The following is a 23,134-nucleotide window of genomic DNA, read 5'->3' as shown; positions in this document are numbered from 1 at the left end:
TGTTTCTTCCTTTGTTCTGTGGGTCATAGCTTCTTATTTTCTTGTAAAAAAATGAGGAGAGAAATTGAATTCTTTGCTGATAATTTCTTACCATTATTAGTTCATCCTAGCAGCCTTCTGTAGTCTGAAACACTATTCTTAACAAAGTTTTTGAACAAGGTTTTTAATATGGGAGTTTTAAAAAAGAGTCAGGGATTTTGATAAGAAATTCAAACTGTAATAAAAATTATTTTCTATTATATTACAACACTGCAACTAGCTTTGACATTTCTAATTCTATAGTTCTAAGATTTTTAAATATAGGAATAACTGGATCATATTCACAAATTGACACAGTCATATGAATTCTTCAACAACATTTTAAGGAGACTATTTAAATAAATTTCTTCTTTATATGACAGAGAACTGTATCGTATTGAGATTAAATACCCATCTAAATAATTCCCTCCATACAATCATTACACAGAATATATTCCACAAGGTAGCTAGACTCCAAAAGTAGATACAACTATTTCAGTTCATTATGTAGTTTACAAAACTTAAGTTAAAAAATATATATATATTTGCACTCATTTCTTTGTTGTCATCAAGAAACTTATAGCCCAAAGTGCAGAAGCCATACTGTCTGACAGCTGAAAAAGGAGTTTTCTGTTACTTACAACCACAGCCTTATGTCTGGAAAAACAAGTGAGCAACAGATTATGTTCATTCATTCTGAGCTTGCATCTAGAATTATGGAAAGTTGGTTGATTTCAACCCCTGCATTCCAGACCTACACAGCTTCCATGAGACATTTCACGAACTGAGCACATTCTCCTAAATGTGGGCTGGTAACTTAAGTAACAGAACAATTAGTACTTAAAAGCAATAAATTAAAATTACTGCGATTTAATTCAAAATGTGTATGATGGTCAGCAACCAGAAGAAATTCTCTTGCTTCCTCATGCCCTTGAAAAACATTTAGAACTTTTTTTACAGTGATCTGTCACATAAGTATTTTGAGTAGTCATGTTCTGATTCAAAATAAGATAATTTTGAGTTTTACTATGAAGTATAAATTAACCCAGAGTTCATGTTTCAAGGTGCAATTAATGTAATTTAGTGTCTCCAAAGATACTGAGGTATTTATAGCTCCAAGACTAAATGTGCTTTCTAAACACCAATGTGCTGTAATTGCAGTTGTGGCATATATGTTTGTAACTCCCATTTACATAATCCAGCTCAGGGATACCTTTTTTCTTTTCCCAGGAGGCCCACAGAAGGATTCCACTTAGATAAACTTTTATTTTGGTTAAGGTATTGATATGAGTTACAGCTCCACAAACATCATGCAAATTCAATGATTCAATGCTGAAATTCTTCTTCTTCCTTTCCTAAGCACATATTTCAAATTTTTAAGTGATTTATTTGAGTTACTTCATAGGTGCTTGTTCTCAGCTCAGACACTTTTAACTTTTATTGAGCTTGGAAAGATCTTTACTGAAACTCCTCTTAGGTTTGTAGAGAAAAATCAAGACAAAGCACATTCACTGCTGCAGCACACTACAGGTATAAAACACAACAGCAAATGGCTCTTGCCTTTCAGAGGCAAGTAGGCTGTACAATTGTACAGCCACTGTACAGGGCAGCCACTCCCTCCAGTTTTCATTTAAGTACTGAGTCTCAGAAAACAGGGCAGCCACTCCCTCCAGTTTTCATTTAAGTACTGAGTCTCAGAAAACACTTAATTCTGCAGATGTCAGCAACTTCAAATACACATGTACAAGGTAGAAAGGAATAAAATTCCACTAAGAGTTCAGATCTATTTGCACTGCGATCCAAGAGCGTATCTCTATCCCAAACAAAGTTATTATGAAAGATGGTGTTCATAAAAGCTAGTAGTTACTGGTAATGGAGAAGTACGAAGTGCATAACTTGCAGTTAAAGCTGATAATATTCCTTAGGATACTGCCCATGGCAGCTTAGGAAAATGTCTGCCACTCAGCACATGTCACAGCAGAAACACACAATTTCTCTGTGACACACACTTTTCCTCTCAGAAGGTTTCAGAGACAAAGCATTCAGTCTTGTGGGACAGGGGTGTTACTTTCTGCAATATACAAGTCCAGTGGTGATAAATTTCAGATAGCAGAGAGCCCAAACCCTTGAGAAGGCTTTGTGTACTGCCTGCAAATACATTTATGCCATCTCCACAGAAAGGGATTATCAGAGGAGATTATTGAAAGAGACACCGGACTTTTTCAAAATGTAGTTTTGCCCTCCAAACATAGTCAATTGCATTAGGACTGCTTTAATGGTCATAGAAGGACGATAATCCCTGTGTTGCAGTGTAACTGCAAGGCAGCTCCTGCTTAATGCATGAGAGGTCTGATCCAGATGGAAGGTAAAGGAACAAGAGAGCTGTTACCAAGTCCTGCATATTAAATAGCATCTGAATTCCTTCAGCTACAGGAAAAGAAGTGCTTGCCTCAAGAAACAAAATTCTGAAGTTGAGCAAAGCTTCATCAACTCATTGCATTGTATTTTTCAAACTGAAAGGATCCCAGCTCCTTTCAAACTTGGATAGTGTCATTTTAATGATTCACTTACTTTCAAACTGTTCTTTTCTTGCATAATCACTGACACAAGACCAAGTTAAAATTTAATATTATTAAAAACATGAATAAATATAACAAAAATCCAACAGATCCAGATTTGAGAGACAACTTTCAACAGTATTTCCCCACAAAAATATTTGAATCTATTGAACAAATACTTTTCCATCTCTCCATCTGTCTTTTAATACAGTCAACAGGATTTGTTTAGTCTTGTGATAATAGCTTCTTAATGATACAGTGAAAATGCACCTGTTCAGAGTTTACTCTGATCTACTTTGCTTTTTCTTCTATTCATATAGATAACACTAGTGTATGTGTTTTGTTAAGAGTATAGAAATTTGGCAAGAAAATAAATTCCCTTGTGTTTCAGCAGGTCCTCAGAGACCAGAGGGTTTGATTTCTGATTATAACAAACTTGGCCCTAAGTCTGGTCATGTTCAGTAGGAACTTCCATGATCCACTGGTTCACAAATACTGAAGTTTCAACCCTCTAGATCTCGTTGTGGTGAATAGGAACTTGTGCAATCACAGATCCATGAATAGTGTGGTTTAGTGAAGGAATAGAAATCCAAATTCGAATTGAGGTTGATAAATTCACTTGATGCAATAGAGATATTAAGAGTAGCAATAATAATAATTGTGTGCAGAAGCTTATCAATAAAGACATCCTTGTTTGGGAGGAGGGAGAAGAGAGGAGAAGAGAGGCGAAGAGAGAAGAGAGGAGAAGAGAGGAGCCCATCAGTGGTCTCCAAGGTCCTTGTCGGTCTTCTCTCTAACCAGATGACATTTCTACCCTGCTTGTACACAGCCCAGTCATAAGATTGGTATAAGATTGTACCCCTTTCCCTCCTTCTGTATATCCAGATCTAAGGGGGGAATTGAGTAATGTAGTCATGTATGCAGCAGCATGTACTTCACTGAGCTTATTAGCAAATGCAGAGTTTGCCTGTTAATATTTAAATGTCTCTTAGCTAAGGCAAGAGTGGGGGTTTTGGCCATGGTGTCTTTCAGAGTTCTTGTTATATAAATTTTCTCTATTCTATGCATTCTTTGGAGCCTAAACAGAATCATCCAATCCACACAGCACATCCTTCTTCAGCCAACTCATCCTTTCTTGGCATCAGCCATGCCCCGCTCCATCCACAGGGATAACACAGAGGATACACAGTGTACCCCAGGCTGTGATAGTTAAGCCATGGTCTGCCTGGCTGCTGGGTCATCATGCCCTGGTATGATGCCATCATGCCTGAAGAGCTACCTGGGATTACTTCTGGGTAGCAGAGTTCATCTCCAAAGTAACACTCCTGCTTCCAACAGGATATATATCGCCGTTGTAGCCCTGGTGAGGCTTCTCAATGGAGGCATGAGTCTACTAAGGTCTGGCAAAAGCAGCTGGCCCTCCTCTGCACACAGGTGCTGGGAATCTTCTCAAAGCAGAAGTCTTAACTGGAAAACTTAATTAATAAGCCTGGTGCAGAAACGATAGCGAGCAGTAAAGATTGGCATGTGAAATAGGTGCACCATGCTAAGGCTGGCAGTGCTATCCAGGTGGAGGAGGTTTCTTTCTCTTTATTTAAAGGTTTCTGTTGCCTGGCTTGAGGGTAGTGATTTTTAATTTTTTTAAATCTTTATTGTATTTCATTTTAGAAAAGTCGAAGGAAATATATTTTCTACCTTCAGTCAACCAAACCACCATGGCAGATACTTTCTGTCTGGAGTTAGCTGTTGAGATGTAAGCACTGCCCTGGCAATTCACACTCTGAGGAATTTCATGATTTCATGATCTCACAGCATCGATGCTCTAACTAGTTACATTTCCAAAGTATCAGACTGATGCTGTGTTGTATTTGAAATTAATACACATCGTTAATATTTAAGCTATTAACTTGTTTATATTCTAGCGGCATCTTACTGACCAATGTGAAATATTTCCCCCACTTCCTGGTTCAATTTTCAGCTTTCCTTCTAGCTCTGATGGCTTTCTTCCAGATTCTGCTGTAGAATGTCACCAAATATAGGTGCTTTAGTGCTGGTTTAGTTCTAGCAGTCAGTGCAAAGTGAATAAATAAGAACAGTAATGTGAATCTAGCACAAAGCGGATTCAGAGCCTTCTTTTGCTAGGAAAATAAGTATTATAAATCCTCAAGATTTACACATCATACTTCTGCCAGGACTGACCTGTGCCCCGTCTTCAACTTAGAAACCACGCTCTGATCTGATCCGCGTGCAGCTCTGCAAATTCAGGTTATAAATGGATAATTGCATTCACTATTATTAAACCCAATAAAACTTGGACGTCACGAACAGCATGAAGGTCACCAAAACGCTCAAGCCTGAAGAGATTCAGAGTAAAATAAAATATGAAGTTGAGAAGGTGGGGGACGGGATCGCAGAGGCGCTGCCTCCACTTTTTTCTTTCCCCTCCCCGACCCAATCCCCGGCGCTCCCGCCTCCCAGCACCGGCCCGTGCACCCTCAGCAGCTCCGCATCTCCGTCGGGCGGGGCCGGGCGGGGCCGGGCCGGGCTGTACCTGGGCCGGCCCCTCCCCGCCTCCGCCGCCGCTACAAAAGCGGCCTCGGAGCGCCCGGCGCGGCCGCCGCCGCTCGCTGTGCCCGGCGCGGGGCTCGGGAGCCGGAGCCTCGCCGGGCCCCCGCGCATGGGGGCCGCCCCCGGACATGCCCTCCTCGCCGCTCGGCTTCGCTCTGCTGCTGCTGGCGGCCGCGGGAAGGTCGCTCCCGGTGAGGCGGGTGAGTGAGTGCCGGCCCCTGCCCCGCGGCGCCGGCCCGGCCCGGCCGGGCGCCCTCAGGGATCCCGCGGGGGCTGCGGGGCCGCCGTGCCCGCGGCTCCGGGAGCGCCTCGAAGAGAAGTCACAAGTTTCAAGCCCGTCACTTTTCGGGCGCCCCCGCCGACGCTTGCAGCACAGGCGGCCCCGGCGGGGCTGGAGCGCGGGGAATTCTCCGTGCGTGGAATTCTCCGTGCGGGGGTCCCGCGCAGGAGCCGCACGGGCGGCACCGCCGGGGGCTCGGCGGGCGGGCGGGGGCTTGGGGCGAGCGGAGCGGAGGAAGGAAGCGGAGATGCTGCTGCTGCTGCTGCGAGGGTATTGCCCTGGAGGTAATGCTCCCCCCGGCATCAACCCACAGGAAATAACACGCGTGTCTGTAATGGCAAACAAGCGCAGTGCCGTGGGAAAACCAGAGCGGGGTCCTGGCGGGGGATGGCAGGGTCGGCTGTGACATAGCGTTGAGGGTGGGAAAGCAAAATATAATCCGTGTGAAAAGCAAGAGCAGGCAGTGGGGAAAAGGGAGAGGACCAGGGAAGGGATGATGGATGGAAAAGGTTGGCTGTCGTTTGGTGAACTGGGGACAGCGAGGCAAGAGAGACTGATGGGGAGGGATGGAGGTTACAGCGTTGGGGTGGCAGCAGGAGGCTCTTGCTATAGGAAGAATAAGGACGGGCTCAAAGCTGGCATTGTGGGCTGCAGAGGTCAAGGAAAGGACAGTGTAACTGATGATGGATCAAATACACTGTCCAGTTTCTTTCCAGTTGCCAAAACCTTTTGGGGTTACAGATTTCTACAATACAGGACTAAGAGGATCTGTTTAATACCAAACTGTGTATAAGCCTGTAGGGTTGTCTAGCGAATTGGCTTTTCTTGGTGGGTTTGTTTTACTTGCTATCTACTTCAGGCCCTTAAAGGTGCAACAGGTGCAATTTGCTGTAGGAAAAATTCCAGTTCATTGTTAAGATGACCAAAGACTGAAACAGGGGCCCTGAGAGGCTGGGGAGCTTCCATTTGTGGAGGTATTTGGTATTTCACAGTCTAAATCCCTGAGCTACTTGGGCTTCAACCACAGAGCAAACTAATAGTGGAGCTGCCAACATTAGAGAATCAAAGTGAAGTGTATTTCTGGGCTAAGGGGCCTTCTTTACTGGGAACTAGGAGCAGGTGAGAAGAAAGAGACTTCCATGGCCTCAGCACTATAGCTTCAGTCTTGAAGTAAAACAAGTACTTTTATAGCCTTTTCTGACACTAGAGGGTCTTATCTGACAACTTCTCTAGAGCAGTGATTATGCCTGTTGTGTGCTGAAAAACTGAATGAAGTACTCTACTCGGTCATATGCATACAGAAGTATGGGACTTTGGCTGAATTATTTTCTCAGGTTCAGTTTAGAATAGTGTTAAAGGTGGTATTTAAAGGAAACTGAAAAACAGTCAATAGCAGGTAGTAAAACCTGTGAAAGACAGGTGTGAGAGGAAGGCAGAACGATGTGATACAGAGTTGAGGGAAGAAGAATTTATTGTGCTGTAATGTTTTACTTAGACTTTCTCTCCCTTCATCCCCTCAAACAAGTGAGGAAGGGAAGAAGAGAAAGCTAAGAATGTACGTAGAAGGAAGAAGAATTTCGGTCTGGAGTTTTTATCTGAGGTAGTGCCGCTTACATGCCGTCCTCTTAAATGCAGAGTGATGGGTAATTCCTAGGTCTGGATCTTCCCTACAGCATTGAGGGTAGTAAAGTGACCAAGAGCTGGTAGCACACGGCTGCATTGCAGAATCTCATTACTGATGACAAGCTTGTGTCCTTTCTGTTTGGCCTTGAGCAGTGATGCCCTGCTGCTGAGAGAGCTGACCGGCAGCTGGCCACTGGTTCACTGCCATCCAGCCTCTCTCTTGGATCTGGATTTCAGATCCTGCTTTTTTGTGTAGCACTTTTGCTCAAAGGTTTGATAAGATAATCTTTCACACACGAAAGAGCTGTGCCACAGCTGTGATTTGGGAGGTCCTGTTCTTCAGACTACCCCTGCTTTTGTTTTTGAGGATAAATGGAAATAATAGAGGGAGTCTGGGTAGAAGTAGAAACAGACGAATTCAGTAGAAAAGCACCGATATTGTGTTCTCCTCACCTCTTGTTTTTGAAGTGCTCTGGTATGGGAATAGAAAAGCACATAGGTAAAGATCAACATATGAAGCAATAGGTAAAGATCAACATATGAAGCAATAGGTAAAGATCAACATATGAAGCAATAGGTAAATATCAACATTGAGTGTGGGTGTGTGTGTGTACGTATGCTACTGGTGCTCTCAGTTACTAGTTTGTTACTGAGGCTTATTTAGCTACAGCAGCCAGCTGTTCTCCCGATCAGCAGCAGGGCTTTGGTAGGTTGCAGGTGTTAGGGGCATGTTTAGTTAGTTACTGCTCATTGCCCACCCTTCTGAAGCCTGCTGTGGCTGCTTTCTAGTTCTGCATGCAGCATCTGCCTCTTTACCTTGGGTGCGTAGGATTGGGTATTTGTCTCCAGGAGGGCTACTTTTGAATCCTGATAAGCTTAGAGGAGAAGATGCAGTGTGGGGGGGGAGGTTTCAGATGCCTTGTTAGTGTGCTGTACTCTGCCCTTGAGGGCATGGAGGTCCCCAAAGTGTTTGCATGCCCAGCCCAGGCTTGCAGGACCATGCCCATTTTGATTTCTTGTCTTCTGTTACATGCCCTAATGCTGAGAAAACTGAACTATGGTTCCTGACTACTACTGTCCAGTAGATCTGTGTTCTTTAGAAGTCATTAGGGTGGGAAAATGACTGCAGATAGAGCTTGTCTGAGAAACGGAAAGAGAAGTGAACCTATAAACTAGTGACACCTTGCAGAAGTGAGGATGGTGAATTGGACTGCATGTTGGTTAGCTGGATAACCAAGAGGTTATTTTTACACCAACTGGGTGAAAATTCCTCCATTAGTAGGTTGGTTGGAGGTTCTGAGTTACTCCTTTTCTCCATTTTCTGCTCCCAAAAGCTTCACAGAACTGTTTTTTGGTCTTTTTTTGTTGCCTGCACTCTGAAAATCAAAATATGCTAGACCAGTGTCAGCAGCACATACTGGCAGAGGTGTAGAAAGCAGTGGAGGAAAGGGTGGACAAGGTCTGACACTGGGCCATCTTGCTGTAGTTATTATTCAAGGATACTTGGCTAGCCTCTAGGTAATGGGCTGCTTTCCCAGGAATATGGCCAGGTTCTTAAAAACTTAGTATTTGTAGGCTGTTTAAGTTCATGACTATGTTATTATGGTGTAAACTTAAATTAGATGATTGTATTATATAATTCAATGCAAATTAAATTGCTATCCTGAGTGGCTAAAACCTTTAAGTATTCATAAAATAATGTGGGGGTTTTCTTGTTTGTTTTGTATAGAAAACTCTAATTTTTTGGAAACTTTATATAAAGATACGGTGTATGTGTTATAAAGCCAGATGGCCTAACACAGCAAATTTCATGATACAAATTAATAAGATACTTGTTACAATATCCAAAAAATAACTATATTGGGGGGGAAGTGAGGATGACACATGGCATTTTAGGCTTAAGGAGCCTAGGACATGGGCATGTAGTGACAGGAAAAGGGGGAATGGCTTCAGACTGAAAGAGACTAGTTTTAGTAAGATGGTAGGAAGAAATTCTTTACTGTGAGGATATTGAGGCACTGGAACAGGCCCAGAGAAATTGTGGATGCCCCATCCCTGTTGGTGCTCAAGGCCAAGCTGGATGGAGTTTTGAGCAGCCTGGTCTAGTAGAAGACACGGCAGAGGGGTTGGAACTAGGTGGTCTTTAAAATCTCTTGCAACCCAGGCCATTCCATGGTTCTGTGATCTCCAAGAGCCAGAGGAAAGGACTGTATTTCACACAACAAAACAATGACTTGGCCCTTGGCATTGTTTAAAAACTGTGATGTCTGTTCCAGGAAAGTTTAAGTTAGTGAAACAGCTCTTAAATCCTTCCCCCTATTTCTGTAGCTGTGACCACACCACCATCACTTCCCCATCCCCAACCTGGAAGACAATCTGAGAACTGGATAAAAGTATTTGAGGAAAAGCACAGACAGATATGGCTGGGCATGGAAGGGCAAATGTTATGGCTGTACAAGCGCACGTAGCTCTCCTTTGTGAGAAGAAATTGTATTCTCAAAGTGAGATGGAAGTGATGGAGCTTTGCAAAACTAAACCTCCTGCATTCTGAAAAATCTGGCTCTCTAGCTGAGGTAAAGTTCAGTGAAACTGGGCCTGATATACAGAACATAAACAGTTGTCTGCCTTCTGTCAGATTCTTAAAGGTACTGGATCATATCCTGTTTCTGCGAGCCTGTGTAAATAGGGCTTTAATTTGCCGCATTGATTGATTGCCAGTTATCTGAGAGGACACACCAGGAGCTGTTATCTCTGAAATCACAGGGCCTTCACTAGCTTTTAACTTGGAAACAGTCCTTTTCAAAACTGATTGTTTCCTTCTGCAGTGCTGTAGGGGAATGAAAGCTGTTACCATCTTCTTTCATGAGCAGCTTTTCTGTTTCTGTGATAAACCAGCGTATGTACTGCCACCAAGGCTGCCTGCTCAAGTTTCCTTGTACACTACATCAGTTCTATTAGTTTGTGTCTTAACAAAAGTGAGTGTACACAATAGCAGGTATGCCGCAGTTTTGAAAAAAAAATTGTCTGCAAAGTAGATAAGAGACCTTTTATTTAAGCTCTACAATGTTGTTTTCTTGTGAGCCCAAATTAAAACATCAGGCAGGAACTCATTTCATTAAATAAAACTTCCTAACCTCTCTACTGAAAAAAGACCGAGTTTGCTTGCATCCAATACTTCCCATTAGAAGAGGGATAAGGTAAGCAGTATCTAGGGATCTCTTATTTGCCAAATAGAAGATAACCCCTTCAAATGTCATAGTTTCATATGCAGCAAATTTGAACTTCTGAAGGGTGAAAAAAAGTTTGGTGGTGGTGGCGGAATACTGTTATTTGATGCCTTGTTTTGTTCAGTGTTGGAAACTGGTATTTGTGAATTTCAACATGCTGGGCTATGATTGCTGCATTCCAGTGATCCCTTGCCTTGGTGTGGATGTGGGGGAGCTTAGGAAATATGTGCTGAAGGACAAGAAACTGCCAAAAAAGTTGCAGCAGCATCATGATCTGTGGTTTGTGAGCATAAACATGAAAAGCCCACCACTTCCACTGCTGAAGGAATGTAGATGAGTCTACTCTTACTGATAGGGATATGGACCCATATGAAAGGAAACTCCCTGCACTTGATGGGGATTTCAGTAAGCCTTAAAGACAGTGTCCCAGGGATATAGTGTGGCACATCTTTGTGGAGGGGAACCTGATTAGATTTCTACCAGCTGTCCTCCCCTTGATCTTCATGGTCTCGTCTTCCCAAAGAGATGAACAACTGCCACTGCCTCTGATGTATGTGAATGAATTGATTCAGGTTGCTGAAGTGGGGCCATGATAACATAAACAGCTCTTTCCCCAATGTTTACATGAAACCTTGTGAGCAGCCCCTGCCCCAAGGTCAAATATGGCTTCTTACTAGTCTTGTAAATACTGCAGTTATTGTATAGAGAAAACAGGGGCTTAATTTAATTGACTGAACAATCAAAAATATGGTAACTGTGTAGAGGAAATTGTAGTTTAGACATGTGAAAAAGAATATTTCCTTCAGCTGGTCATTTTACTGACTACGTTTTATTGCTATTTCACCATAACTGATTGCTAATAGATTGCTGTATTAGTGTAGTCTGGTATTGACTGCTATTTTTCTTGCAATTGATTGCGTTTCGTTGTTAGTTCGCCTTCTTGCCATCTTTTTCCTCAATTGTTTTATGCTGGTTTTTAGAATGGCCGTATTTTTGTCTTGTGCTCCTCTGGTCACTGAGCTCATCTGTGTTCACCTGTTCTGTTCTTGCCTTGTCCCACTTGTGCACATGTCCTGCTTGTGCTTGTCCCAGTGCCTTCTCTGTAATTTCAGGACAATTTTTGAAACTTGCGTTCTATTATTGATAGGTACTGTTTTACCCATGTGCTCTCTGCTGCGCTGTACAACAAGTTCAGGAAAAGGAACTTGCTTTCTTGTTGTGCCTTAGAAGCAGCTTAAGAGTTGGGACCTTTGTAAAAGAACCATTTTGCATGTGTGAAACTATGAATCCTTTGAGCACAACTTAGAAGCTTGTGGCTCTTGTGGTGTCCTGTCTTTTTCTAGTCCCTTCTGGATTTTTAGAGAACAAGTGAGCACGAGTTAGCTTGTCATCTAAATTTTGTTGTAGTTGGGGCATATCTGTTCACATCTTACCCTTGTTCAGGCTCATTTTCCCCTGTCCCTTCTGTAAAACTGCACTGCTTCTCTCCTTCTCCCCCACCTCCCCCAGCTGCCCCTTCTCCCCATGAAGCAGTTTCTTTGTTAGATTTAATGAGTTTAGGGCAAACAGGAAGGGGGATGTGGGGTGTGTATATGGACACATATGCATAGGACAGTCTCTGAAGTCTTGCTCTTTTTAAGACTTTCATTTCTGACTAGGATGCTTTGGTAACTCCTCTGACATCTGCAGTTCTGGTGCTGCTCAGTCTGGAAGCTGAATCACACTGAAAGGCAAACCAAATCAGGTAAACCAAAACACTTGTTTGAGCAGCCTGAGGGAGAGCAGTGCTGTCTGTAAATCCTTCTCTAAATGGGAAGAATGGTGACCACTGAGACTTTTGCCTTGAGTGTGTCTCTGATGCAGGGCAGACATGTGTGGAACTCTCCTTTTACAGCACAGCATGTGGTTTTGGCAGCGTGAATAGGCTGAGACTTGCTGTTATGTGTGGACAAGCCAAAAGCAGACGAGAAGTTCAGCTGCCAGAAGAGCTGCTCTGGCTCTGCTTAGTGTGGGTATTTGTCTGGTGCTTTCCAAGGCAGTCCAGCTACCTGTGAGCACCATGTATGTGCTGAAGCAAGCTGAGAAATGGATGTCAAGCTTTACCCTGATGTCTACCAAGCACTCAAGAGATATTGAGAAGTCATTCCAATGAAATGGGTCGATTGTACCTCTTAAAACTAGGTTATTTCATTATATGTAGCAATTATCTTCCTTTTCCTCTGAGTTCTGCTAACAGTAAACTTTTATATATTATAGGAAACAATGGTATTGTTTCTTTTGCTAGTATTCCTACTCCCATTCTGCTCCATAGGAATCAGCCCTGCTCATGTTGTGACCATGTTCATCCTCATGTATTCTTTCATTGTGAAAACTGTTTTTTTCTTTTTTTTTTTTTTTTGCTTAAAGCATATTCCAGTTGTTCAATTGCAGCTCGACTCCTTTACAACTGAGTTTCAGAGAGTTTATTTCTTATGTAACCAGACTGAGTCAAATTTTGCATATGCTCATCTCTTTTAGCAATTCAGTCTTTCCTGACATCTGAAAGCAACTCTTATAGAATGAGTGTAATTGGACTTTGACAATATAGGGTGGGACTGGGGACATAAAGGGCAGATCACAAGTAGGTGATTTCTCAACTGCAGCAATGAGGCCACAGTTCTCTAAGAACCTTACAGAGCAAATAAATCAGAGGATTACTTCATTACCTCTGATGGGTGTCAAAATCTGTGACCACCTTCAACAAAACACAAACAAATCAAAGTGAACTTGAAAATCACTCTCAAACAGAGCTGAACTTCTAAGGGATTCTGGAATATCTTTTTTAATTTGAAGTTTGCTGTGACTCTATAAGGCATTAGAAGGATAGTAGGTGAGGGAGTGTGGTATGTCCCTGCAATTGCAAAAATCTTATCACCAAGTCTTTAATGTTTTTCAAAATGACATAGTCAGCTGTAACTTTCAGGTTTTTCTTCTCTTTGCTGATTTATGTTTGGCGATATCTCAGGGATGCCACTTGCTCGGTTTCTCGGCTGTTTGGGCTTGTAAGTTTTCTGGTGTTGTTTAGGTGGCCTGGAAAGGCCCAGGGATGGCCTTGAAGAGCCCGGTGCCTCAAAGGACGAGGAGAGACTTCTGATCTTGTCTCGGTCTCGGTGTTTATTAATTGTTTATCTAAAAGATTTTCTTTCAGCCCGACAGAGGTCTGCACAGCAAGTCAGCCATGGGCACACTGCACAAGCCCTGGGGCGGTCACTTATCTTTATACCCTAAGTTACGTGTACAATATTTATCATTTTTCCCCAATACCTTCTACCCTTATTAACCGGTGCACTTTTAGTAATGACCAATCCCAAAGTGCCACCACCACCACAGAAGATGGAGGCCAAGAAGAAGAAGAACAGGACACGCCCCAATTCTTCCATCTTACTTCTTTAGACCCCCCTGTACCAAAATCCTAAACCCTGTGTTTTACACTTTAACTAACTTATCCCTTCACCATTCACCCAGTGAATTCCTCCCAGTCCTCATACAGGTCTCGTCTCCTGTGTAGGATCAAAATCCTGCCACCAGACACTTCTGGCAGCATTCCAGGACTCCCGAGCCCCCCAAGGGTGGTCTCGGCCTCTCTGCACCTCCATCCTGAGGTGCTGAGATCCCACAGTCAGCTTTTTCTGGGGAGCAGAAAGGACCAAGGGTTTGTACTCAGTCAGATGGGGAGACTGTTTTTTAACTCACGTGTTACGTTTGAGGTCATGTATGCACAAAGCATACAGGAAAATATTTGTTGTTCATATTAGGAGGAGCCCTGGTGGATGTGGCTTAATATTTTGTTCTGTGCTGCAGTTCATCTCTAAAGCCCCAACACTGGGGAAGGTTTGGAGACATTAGAATAACTTTCCCTTGACTTCTGCCAAGTATGCTCCTGTGATATTTGTCTCTTTCCTGGCTTTTCAGTGAGCAGATGATAAATCCTAGGTGCAGTGTGCCGTGTGTATTGTCAGCCCCCCAGCAGGTGTTTTTGCTCCCTGCTGTAACATTGCAGATAAAGTAATGGCAGAGGACTTTCTCCCTTTGGTTGTTTTCTGCTTCTGCCCGGTAGAAATTCTGAAGCATGGACTTAATGTAACTACTAAACTGTGGTGTGAAAAAGTACTTGTTACCTTTCAAATCTTCTGGGAGAGACTGATGTGCCTGGTATCTGCAGTCCTCTTTCACAAGATCCACTTCCTGACGTGCACAGGCTCCTGGAAATGCAGTAGCCTCTTCATAGATCTTCTTCAGGATGGAAATTGATAACTTTGTTTCTCCTCTGACGTGTCTAGAGTATTGAAATGAAGAGTTGTTCTAAGAGTAGCTGTAAGTTGTTTTGATATGTAGAAAGGGTTGGGTGTACAGAAGCATTGAGAAGTGCCAGGTGTCTTACTTTGTCTGACTGGAGGGGGAAAACCATGAAACTCAAAAGGCTTGCTTTATAGATTACAGAATGTTCTATTCAACAGCTACTTTGTGAAATTATTAATTTACTCAACCCAATGTCATCTTTGTGTTGTTGAGGCTCAGAGTAGCACCTTGAGAGCTGGGATAGGGTGGCAAAGTATCTGTCATGTTTGCAAAGTCCAGAAACATGTTGCCTTATGGCTGGCTGTGACTTCTCTACAGACTGATCATTGTGCTGAAGGGGTCTGTACATAGAAATCCCCTTTTTGTGCCTTTCAGAGAGCGTGAGAACATAAGTGTCAATGCTTGAATTTTTCACTCTGCTTCAGTATGTGAAATTGAATGGCAAGCATGAAGTGAGTGAAGCACCAATATCTAGGAGGGTAACAGCCTGTCTCCTATGCCCCAAAATCATCAGAGGTGCTACAGCTGTTGCGGAGGGAGCCAGACCCTGTAAAGCAGTTACACTTCTTCCTAAGTCACCTCTGAAAGGATATTGGTAGAGCTGTGGATGAGTTGCAAATAAGATATACAGCTCTGTATCACTAGATCAGTGATAATCACTTGGGTCAGTCTCTCTTCCTCCAGTCCTATTCCTCCCAAATAAGATTGTTCTACTGTACAAAGCATGTTATGCAGAATGAATTAAGTTTTTAGGCTTTATCCCTTGGGATAGGAAAATTAAAGGTGTAGTATTTAGTCTAAATTATTTGAAATAGCAGTTGGTTTTTGCTTTTGTCAGAGGCTGTGATGCTCTCTAATGTACTGCCCTTTTCATTACCATTTCTTAATGAAGACAAATTCATCAAGTACCATTTGAAATGCATCACTCTAAGAATAACAAAAATATCCCATTCCTTTTAAACTCAGTGGCACTGCAGGCAGCGTACACTCTGGAGAAAATTAAAAAAGAGAAGACAGGATGCTATTATGTGCTGTTTACAGTGACACTGCTATAAATTGCACAGCAAATAAATTAAGATGTGTTTGCAGTGGACTTCTTTCAAAAAGCCCTAAATCCTTAATATGTATGACCTCTCTAAATGAAATACAGAGCATCACAGATGGCATGGATGGCTTTCAGATATAAAGGTAGTCAGAAACATCCTGTTCAAACAGTATTTCAGAAAGTGAAATTCCAACACATTTATTGTTGTGATAGATGTCCTTTGAGCCTAGATTTTGGCAATCCTGTTTATTAGTTGAATTGAGTAAAAGTTGACACAGGAAAGTTAAAAAACCTGCATTCAGTTGCACTCAGCTTTGCTCCCTATGGACTTTCAACGGGCAGCAATTTTATCTTTTAATTAACTACATTTAGAGGAGAATCTTGTACTAGAAGAAAACTGTAGAATAATAATTCTATAACTATTCAGCATGCTCTGTATTTGTTCATTGCTCTTTGGGGATTAAGACACCTTGTGGTAATGAATGAGGCTATTAAAGCTTTGTAAAATAAAACTGATTTTATTACTAATAAGATGTAGTGATAAAGGAATGTTAGCTTAATAGTTTGAACTCTTTAACTTAATGGCCTTGCAATAGCAGAGATGGTTTTAAATTGCAGGAAACAAAGCTGGAGTTGGAAACTGCATTTCTTGATTTCTTACTTGTTTTGCTACCTAAATGACATTGGAACCACAGAATGCTGAGGCTGGAAGGAGGTTCAGCCTTCTTGCTCAAGCAGGGCCACTTATTTATTTGTGTAAGGTAACGTCAGTGCCAATGGGTCACTGAGCTGTCAGAGCTCTGGATTTCCTGATCTGTTTTCCTACTTGTTGCTTATGCTGAATGATTGGTGGGTCATCCTATAATGGTTGAATGAAGCTTTTGTCTTGTTCCTTGCTCCTGCCTTCTTTTGCACTCTGCCACCATTCATCCATCTTTAATTAGCTATAACCTGAATTTACTGTGGTATTTCACCAATCTGGGCTTTTTATTCGAGGTGAAAGCTCTAATAAGTCTCTATCCAGTAGACTTAAAATCACCTTGGATTGGACTCAAATAGACCTTTACAAGATCACATCAACAATTAGACATTGGGTAAGAAAATAGGCAAATGAGGACATGCATTAATCTCTTCCCCTACATATTAATTCTAAAGGAAGCTCTTAAATTAGTAGACTGTTAATTTTCTGTAAAAGAAGCTTTGTGTTAGTGCAGCTTTGACTTCTGCTTGGATTTTGCAAAAGGGTGCCACAGACTTTTCAAATATAAACAGCAGTCCATATTTGGACCTTTACTGTGATCTTCTAGGATGGTCTTCCTCTTTCTAGAAGGATGATAGAGAGGGGTTTTGGAGTGGGGCTTTTTTGTGTGTTTGTTTTGGCTTGAGGGGTATGTGTGGTGTATTGTGGGGAAACTGTTTGAAAACCCAGTCAGAATAAAATGTTTTTTAACAGAAAATTAATTCCTGTGTCAGGATGGGTGGGAGGTATGTACTTCCAGCTGCAGGAAGTAGTTGGGGTTCCCTTTGGGGAGAGGACTCAAATTTCTTTACACGAGGAGAGGAGAATGTGGGGAGCAAGCTGTCCATCTTGTTGCTGCAGCAGTCCTGGTTAGTCAGAGCAGTCAAGGGAGAGGTGCCATCCAACCAGTGGTTATTGGTGACAAGGAATCTGCCTGACTGTAACTTGGGGCTCACTCATAAGTGTTCTTTTTGGCTGATACAGTGTTTGTGCTTTCAAGTAAAGGCTTTCTTCCAGAACTAGAGAATGGTGTAGTCAGGTGAGGAAAGAAGCAGGGGCGTCTCAAGATTTGCATTAAATGTCTTTGTAGTCCCTCATTAAGTCTGGTGGAACATCTTATACTGATGATGAGAAATGTCCAGATTTGGGCCTTGGGAAAGTGTTTCCATTTTTCCTTAACTGTCTTGCATGGAAAGATTGACAGTTTCAGACTTCTATTATCTTGCTCTCTTCATTTTAGGGAGATTGAGTCAGGTGAGTAATGTTCCTGTGGTTTTACATATTAATTATTGATTAGGGAAATGGATTGTAGTGTTGCCTTACATTTTGCATAGGAAGTAGGAGCTGTTGTCACTCTTGCTATTAGAAATGTGTGTGGAAATAATCCATTTGGTAAGATGACCCCTTCCAAATACCTGTTACAGGGAAGGAGTAGTGTTTTCTTCTACATGCATTTAATTCACCAAGTCTGTGTGTTTGAATACTAACATGATGGGTGCCTTGGAAGGATCTGTAAGAGCTACAGAAAGCAGTAGAGGACAAATTGCTTTTTATATTGAGTCGAGGTTGAAGGGCTGTGTGTGTCTGAAAATATTCTCAGTTCCTGTATAATTGATTACTGGTGGAGAAGGGGTTACAGCTGCACAGAGGAGAACTTCATCAATGAGACTGTTTGTAGTATTAAACACTACACTCTTCAGAGCCAGACACTTAATAACAAACCAAGCTGTCACTGGGTGCTGCACATGCTACTGAGGGAGCTTGAAGGCTGTAATACTGGGAGAACAAACCTAATGTAAACATCGTTTACAGTTCATGAGGTTAACTTTCTACTTGCTCCAGCTTTCAATGGTTAGTTTCTTTCATGTCTGTGTTTTGTATTGCCTGTTGTGTGTGGAGTTCTGAGCAGCTTGGTTCACAACTTTGCTTTAAGCTTCGCAAGTTGTGTCTTTTCCTCTGTTGTCTTTGAAAATACTCTATAGTTTTTCTTTAACAGAAGGACTTGCAGTTCTCTTTAATTGTGACTTTGCCATTTTGGCTGAGCTGCTTAGCATAGTGCTTAACTAAAGCCTTAAAGAAAATTCACATTTTTGAGTAATTCATTAATATGCCTGTACTTTATGGGGAAGGAGAGAGAGCTTTGTACTGACAGATCAAGGAGAAACTAAATTTCCAGTTATTGTGCTGGAAAGAACTTGGATAAAAATATTGAATTCCAAATATTTTATCCCCAAACTACATCTCATATGGTGATCTTTATGTTGATGGTACTTTATGGCCTCTGGAGTTTTTTGGTTTGTTTTTAATTTATAGCTCTTCTTATTCTTCCCTCTTTCTTCTTTTTGGTCATGCTGGAAATATTTGGAGCAAAACCAAGTTGTGGAAAAAACAGATTTATTATATTGTCCAAAGTATCTGTATTCTGCTCAATGGACAGCTGGGATCAGCACAGAAGAAAAGTGTTATGTGAAAGACAGCATGGGCAGCAGACTATGTCACTGGGAAATGAGAAGATAATTTTATAGCAAATTTTGTACCAAGCTTGGAGCACTGTCAAGTATGGGATGACAGGCAGCCGACATGGAAATACTCACTTTTCACTCCCATTGAGATCTAAATGCTTCGTGCTTATTTTGCAACGCTTATCTTTTATTTAGTTTTATGGTCCAAATTTGAAAATAAACTATTTGAACAGTTGAGAAAGGAGAGTGTCAGCCTACTTCGGTCTTGACTAAATCATTTTCTCTTTAGCTGCCTTTTCCCTCTCATCTGTCTTTTCCTCCACCCTGGCGCCTTCTTAAGTTTTTGACCATTTCTGGTCCAAGGAATCTGACAAGAGAAATGTTCTGTGGGTTAGTGTCCTTTCCATTAAAAGTTCTGGTAGAAACAAAGCAGACAAGCTGGCCTGTCTGCTGTGTGTTTGTCTGCTTGCCCAAGCTGCTCATCCAGCGGGCCCCTCTAGGGAGCGTGTCCCAGCTCTGGCCAGTGTTGTCTTCCTGTCCTCCATGTGGTGAGTTACTGCCTTTTTTGGCTGTGTTGTTTCCTCCCTTGAATTCCATGAAATGGATACTTCTGAACAACTTAAGATGGAGACTTTTGGAAAGTTCCTGCCACCCCCCCACCCCAGTTTTTTATATAGTGATTATATAGGAGCCTGCAGAGCTCCTGGAGCCTCACTGTATTGTAGTGATGAGCATTTGTTTCTTTTGTTTTTAAAAAGCCAATAAAAATGCACTTTTGTCTATTTCGCCCCTCCCTTTTTAAATACTCTATATATCTGAACGATCTATCATTTTGGAGACAGGAATTGTAAAGGATTTAACCTCAGTGTTGCTCATGTCAATAATTGGAGACTGTTGTATAAATTATGTTGCAGGAGGTTTTCATGGACAAGGACTTACTGCATCTGAATAAATTCTGGTTGCCAAAAAGGAGGAGGATGCATCTTAGTGACTGGAACAGAAGCTGTTCCTGCCGGTTGTTAGAACACAAGGCGTTCTATGTTTCTGCCATTTCGAGCCTCTTTTTGGAGCTGACCTTTCCTTTCTTTTCTACTTAATACTTTTAATTCTACCTGGGTGATAAGTGTTTTTACTTACATGGCGATGTTTGAGCAGAAGTTTCACATACTGAGGCTTTTTTACCTATTTTAAATCTAAGTGTTTCAGTGAACTTTCTGCTGTCATAATCTACAATGCTGAAGCAAAAAAGATGCCTGAGGTGAAAAAGGACCTGTTGTCTGCAGTACAGCAGTGTGCTACTTTGGTAGCTGCAGGGAACAGATGTGTTTTTGTTGGGCAAGGTGTTCAGGCATGAAAGCTTTTACCAATCTCTAAAAGCAGATGTGATCTACAGCCCTGATACGGCAGCACTTCCATCTATGGATTTTGACTTTAATTTTGACTTAATTCCTTCAAACTGGAAAAGTAGAAAAAAGAACGTAAGGTACCATCTGCAGCTGCAAAGCTGAAAGAGTAAAAATTGTGTGAAAGGAAAACATTATCATATAAAAAGCACAAGTATTTTTAACTTTGAAGAGAGTGATGCTGATAGTGTCCCCAATTCCTCCAGCTCTGCAGATGTCTTCTCAGAACTTAAACTGTTCTGGTAAGAAATGGAAGTGGTGGCTAAAATAACTCCAGTAGTTGTGTATAAGGAAAAGGTAAGGAAGCTGATGGCAACAAGTACAAACAAACAGTTTCAAAAATGCTAATGAAGATAAAACTGTCTAATCAGTCTGCATAATCTGAGGCTAAAGGACAACTGGCTCCTTTATCAGAAACCAACCCACCGGTCGTGGGATGGAGGAGCCTGGACTGTACTTTGCTGGGCTCCACAACAGTGTGGTGGTACATAATGATAGTAGTCTATGAAAAATTCAATTTCTATTTGTTTTCAGTAGTAACTCTTAAGTGTTTAATCTGATATGCATCCACCTGTTTTGTGAAAAGACTGAGAAGTTATTGAACCTCATAAATATTAACCAACCTGTTACCTTTGGAAAATTGAGTCAGATACAATTTTTATTACTTCAGGCCCTTCTTATTAATTAAAACTATTGTGACACACTTCATGTTTTGCAAGGTAGTTACTTTTAAGCAAAGTAATTTGAATGGTAAATTTAACTCAGACCAGAAAGAAGTGAAGAATTTGATACTGCAGGTGACAAACCACAGTGGCAGCTAGCCTACGAGTGCAGTGAGTTCTTGGTCTCTTGGAGTCTTCAAGGCAAGATTAGATCTGTTTCTGATGGGTATTTTCTAGTCAAGCTGGCATGTGTGAGATGGATGCAGAAGTTGGTGAGAGGCTCTAGAGGGTGCTATGTGGGAAATTGATGAGTTTATCATGTGAGTCCTTTGGCCTCAAGGTCACTGTGGTTGCAAAAGGTGAAAAATCACAAGCTGTATGGCAGGGAGTGTAATTGAGGAACATTTAGGGGCTGTTTGTCCAATTGTTGAAGTCCTCAAGTCTTTGCTTCTTTTGAATAACACATTTGATTCCTAGCTTAACATTTTGGTACTGGTAATTCATTTTATGTGCTATATAGGTTTTTACTTATTATTCACTTCTAAGATGGTGGATAATTAAGATTGTTCTTATGTCCCACTGGGAGCTGTGCTGCGTTTGTTTCTGCTTCACAGCAACACTTAGCCCATCAAATATTTTTCCTGTTTAATTTTGCCTCTGAGAGTAAGGTTGTTTGGCTTGCAGTGCTGGTGGTATGAATGAATCATAAGGCCCAAGGAGACAAGGGGAGTGAGGTGTGGGGAGGAAAATCGCCACCTTTCTTTGGGCACAGAGAAACCACTGTTTTCAACAACAGTGCTGCTTTAAATGCTGATAGTTATGCTATAAGATGACCCAGTACTTCAAAAGTACATTTTAAGGGTGGACTGAGATGAAAACATAAGTCTTGCAGAGCAGGTTCACTCGGAGGGAAAACTTCTCTGAAAATACATGTCAAGCCAAGCCTCTGCTACTTTAATTTCTTAGTTTTTTTCTCTAGCATCTTCGCTGTGAATGTATTCTGTTCCTACAAGTGTTGTTTGATTTAAGGTTGGTGTCAGAGGGGGAAACGTGTAGCTGTGAAACTACTAACATGGAATGAGTTTAATTCCTTTAAGTGACCCATCCATTTTCAGCTTTATTACTGCATGGTCACTGCTTCTCTCAGTGCTGTTAAAATTGGAGCTGGATGGAGGGGAAGCTTTGTGCACAACTTCACCTTCCTCAAAATGAGTAATTTGGAGACTTGACTGGAGGGGTGGCTCTCTCTTCTGTTTCCATTTATCCAGCTTACTTGAAGCTGACTGCATGCTTTTCTTTGCTTGCCTTACCAAACTGCTTTTCCCTTGGGATTTATCCTGTCTCTTGCTTTCTAAAAACTGGTGTGCTTACTGCTTTAACAGTAATCTTCCTCTGCTGCTCACTTTCCCCTTGATTTTGAAGGTGTCCCCAAGGAAAAGTGGCAAGAAATGGAAGTCCTGTCAGCTTTAACATCAACACAACTGCAGTTCACTTCTGTAGCTTAAACCACAATCCTCTTTAGCTGCAGACACCTTGGGGAGAATAGGGGAAGGAAAGAAGGAGTGAGGTGGAGGCAGGCTGCTATCTGTGGAGAGTTATGACTGTCTTTCAGGCTGGACTGAAGGCTGTGCTGTCTGGCTGAAGTAAAGAAGTAAGATCCAGCCTCAGGGCTGGTGAGGATTGTGCACGAATTTCCCATGCATTGAGAAAATGATCTAATGAGACCCCAATTGATGAAAAACTAAGTGTGCTAGAAGTGGCCTGAAGATGGGGTAGGGATAAACTTTTGAAAAAATTGAAGTTAGGTCTTGCCTCTGAGTTCCTCTCTTCTGCTGCTGTCTGGGGACAGAATCGTTGTAGCTTGTGGGATTATCTTGCGGAGGTAATGCATGGATCCTTTGCTACTGATTCAGCTTCAGCCAGAAATCCTGGCACTGACTGCACAAGAGGGACTGCTTATTAGTATTTGAGTGTTTGATATGCATGGTTAATTCAGCAGATTGGGGGAATAACCTGAGCTGACTCCTGTAGCAATAGGGTGGTTCATAAGTTGCTTTGCAGTCCTAGAGTAAGGAAAGTCTGTGATTCAACTTGACCTGTCTGTGCTTCTGTAGTCAGCTCCCTGGCTCAGAGGGATTGCAGCAAAGAGAAGTAAATCTCTTCTGGATGAATTTGTCAAGTGCTTTTACTTTTTTAGGATTTGGAAAGCAA

The 23,134-nt window shown here is 41.9% G+C and overlaps 1 protein-coding gene across 1 annotated transcript in view; it reads left to right on the top strand.

The window, feature by feature from the left end:
- The first annotated feature begins 3,792 nt into the window (after window positions 1-3,792).
- Window positions 3,793-23,134, top strand: part of GLP1R (glucagon like peptide 1 receptor) — an 85,657-nt gene continuing 66,315 nt past the window's right edge. The window contains 4 exon segments of the mRNA XM_059467656.1: window positions 3,793-3,974; window positions 4,905-5,103; window positions 5,106-5,169; window positions 5,172-5,344. Of these exon segments, the coding sequence (XP_059323639.1) occupies window positions 3,793-3,974; window positions 4,905-5,103; window positions 5,106-5,169; window positions 5,172-5,344 (618 nt within the window).

The sequence above is a fragment of the Ammospiza nelsoni genome, chromosome 3 (assembly GCF_027579445.1).
Source record: "Ammospiza nelsoni isolate bAmmNel1 chromosome 3, bAmmNel1.pri, whole genome shotgun sequence".
Classification (NCBI taxonomy): Eukaryota; Metazoa; Chordata; class Aves; order Passeriformes; family Passerellidae; genus Ammospiza; species Ammospiza nelsoni.
The sequence above is the reverse complement of the archived record's forward strand: the minus strand, read 5'-3'. Positions and strand labels throughout refer to the sequence as shown.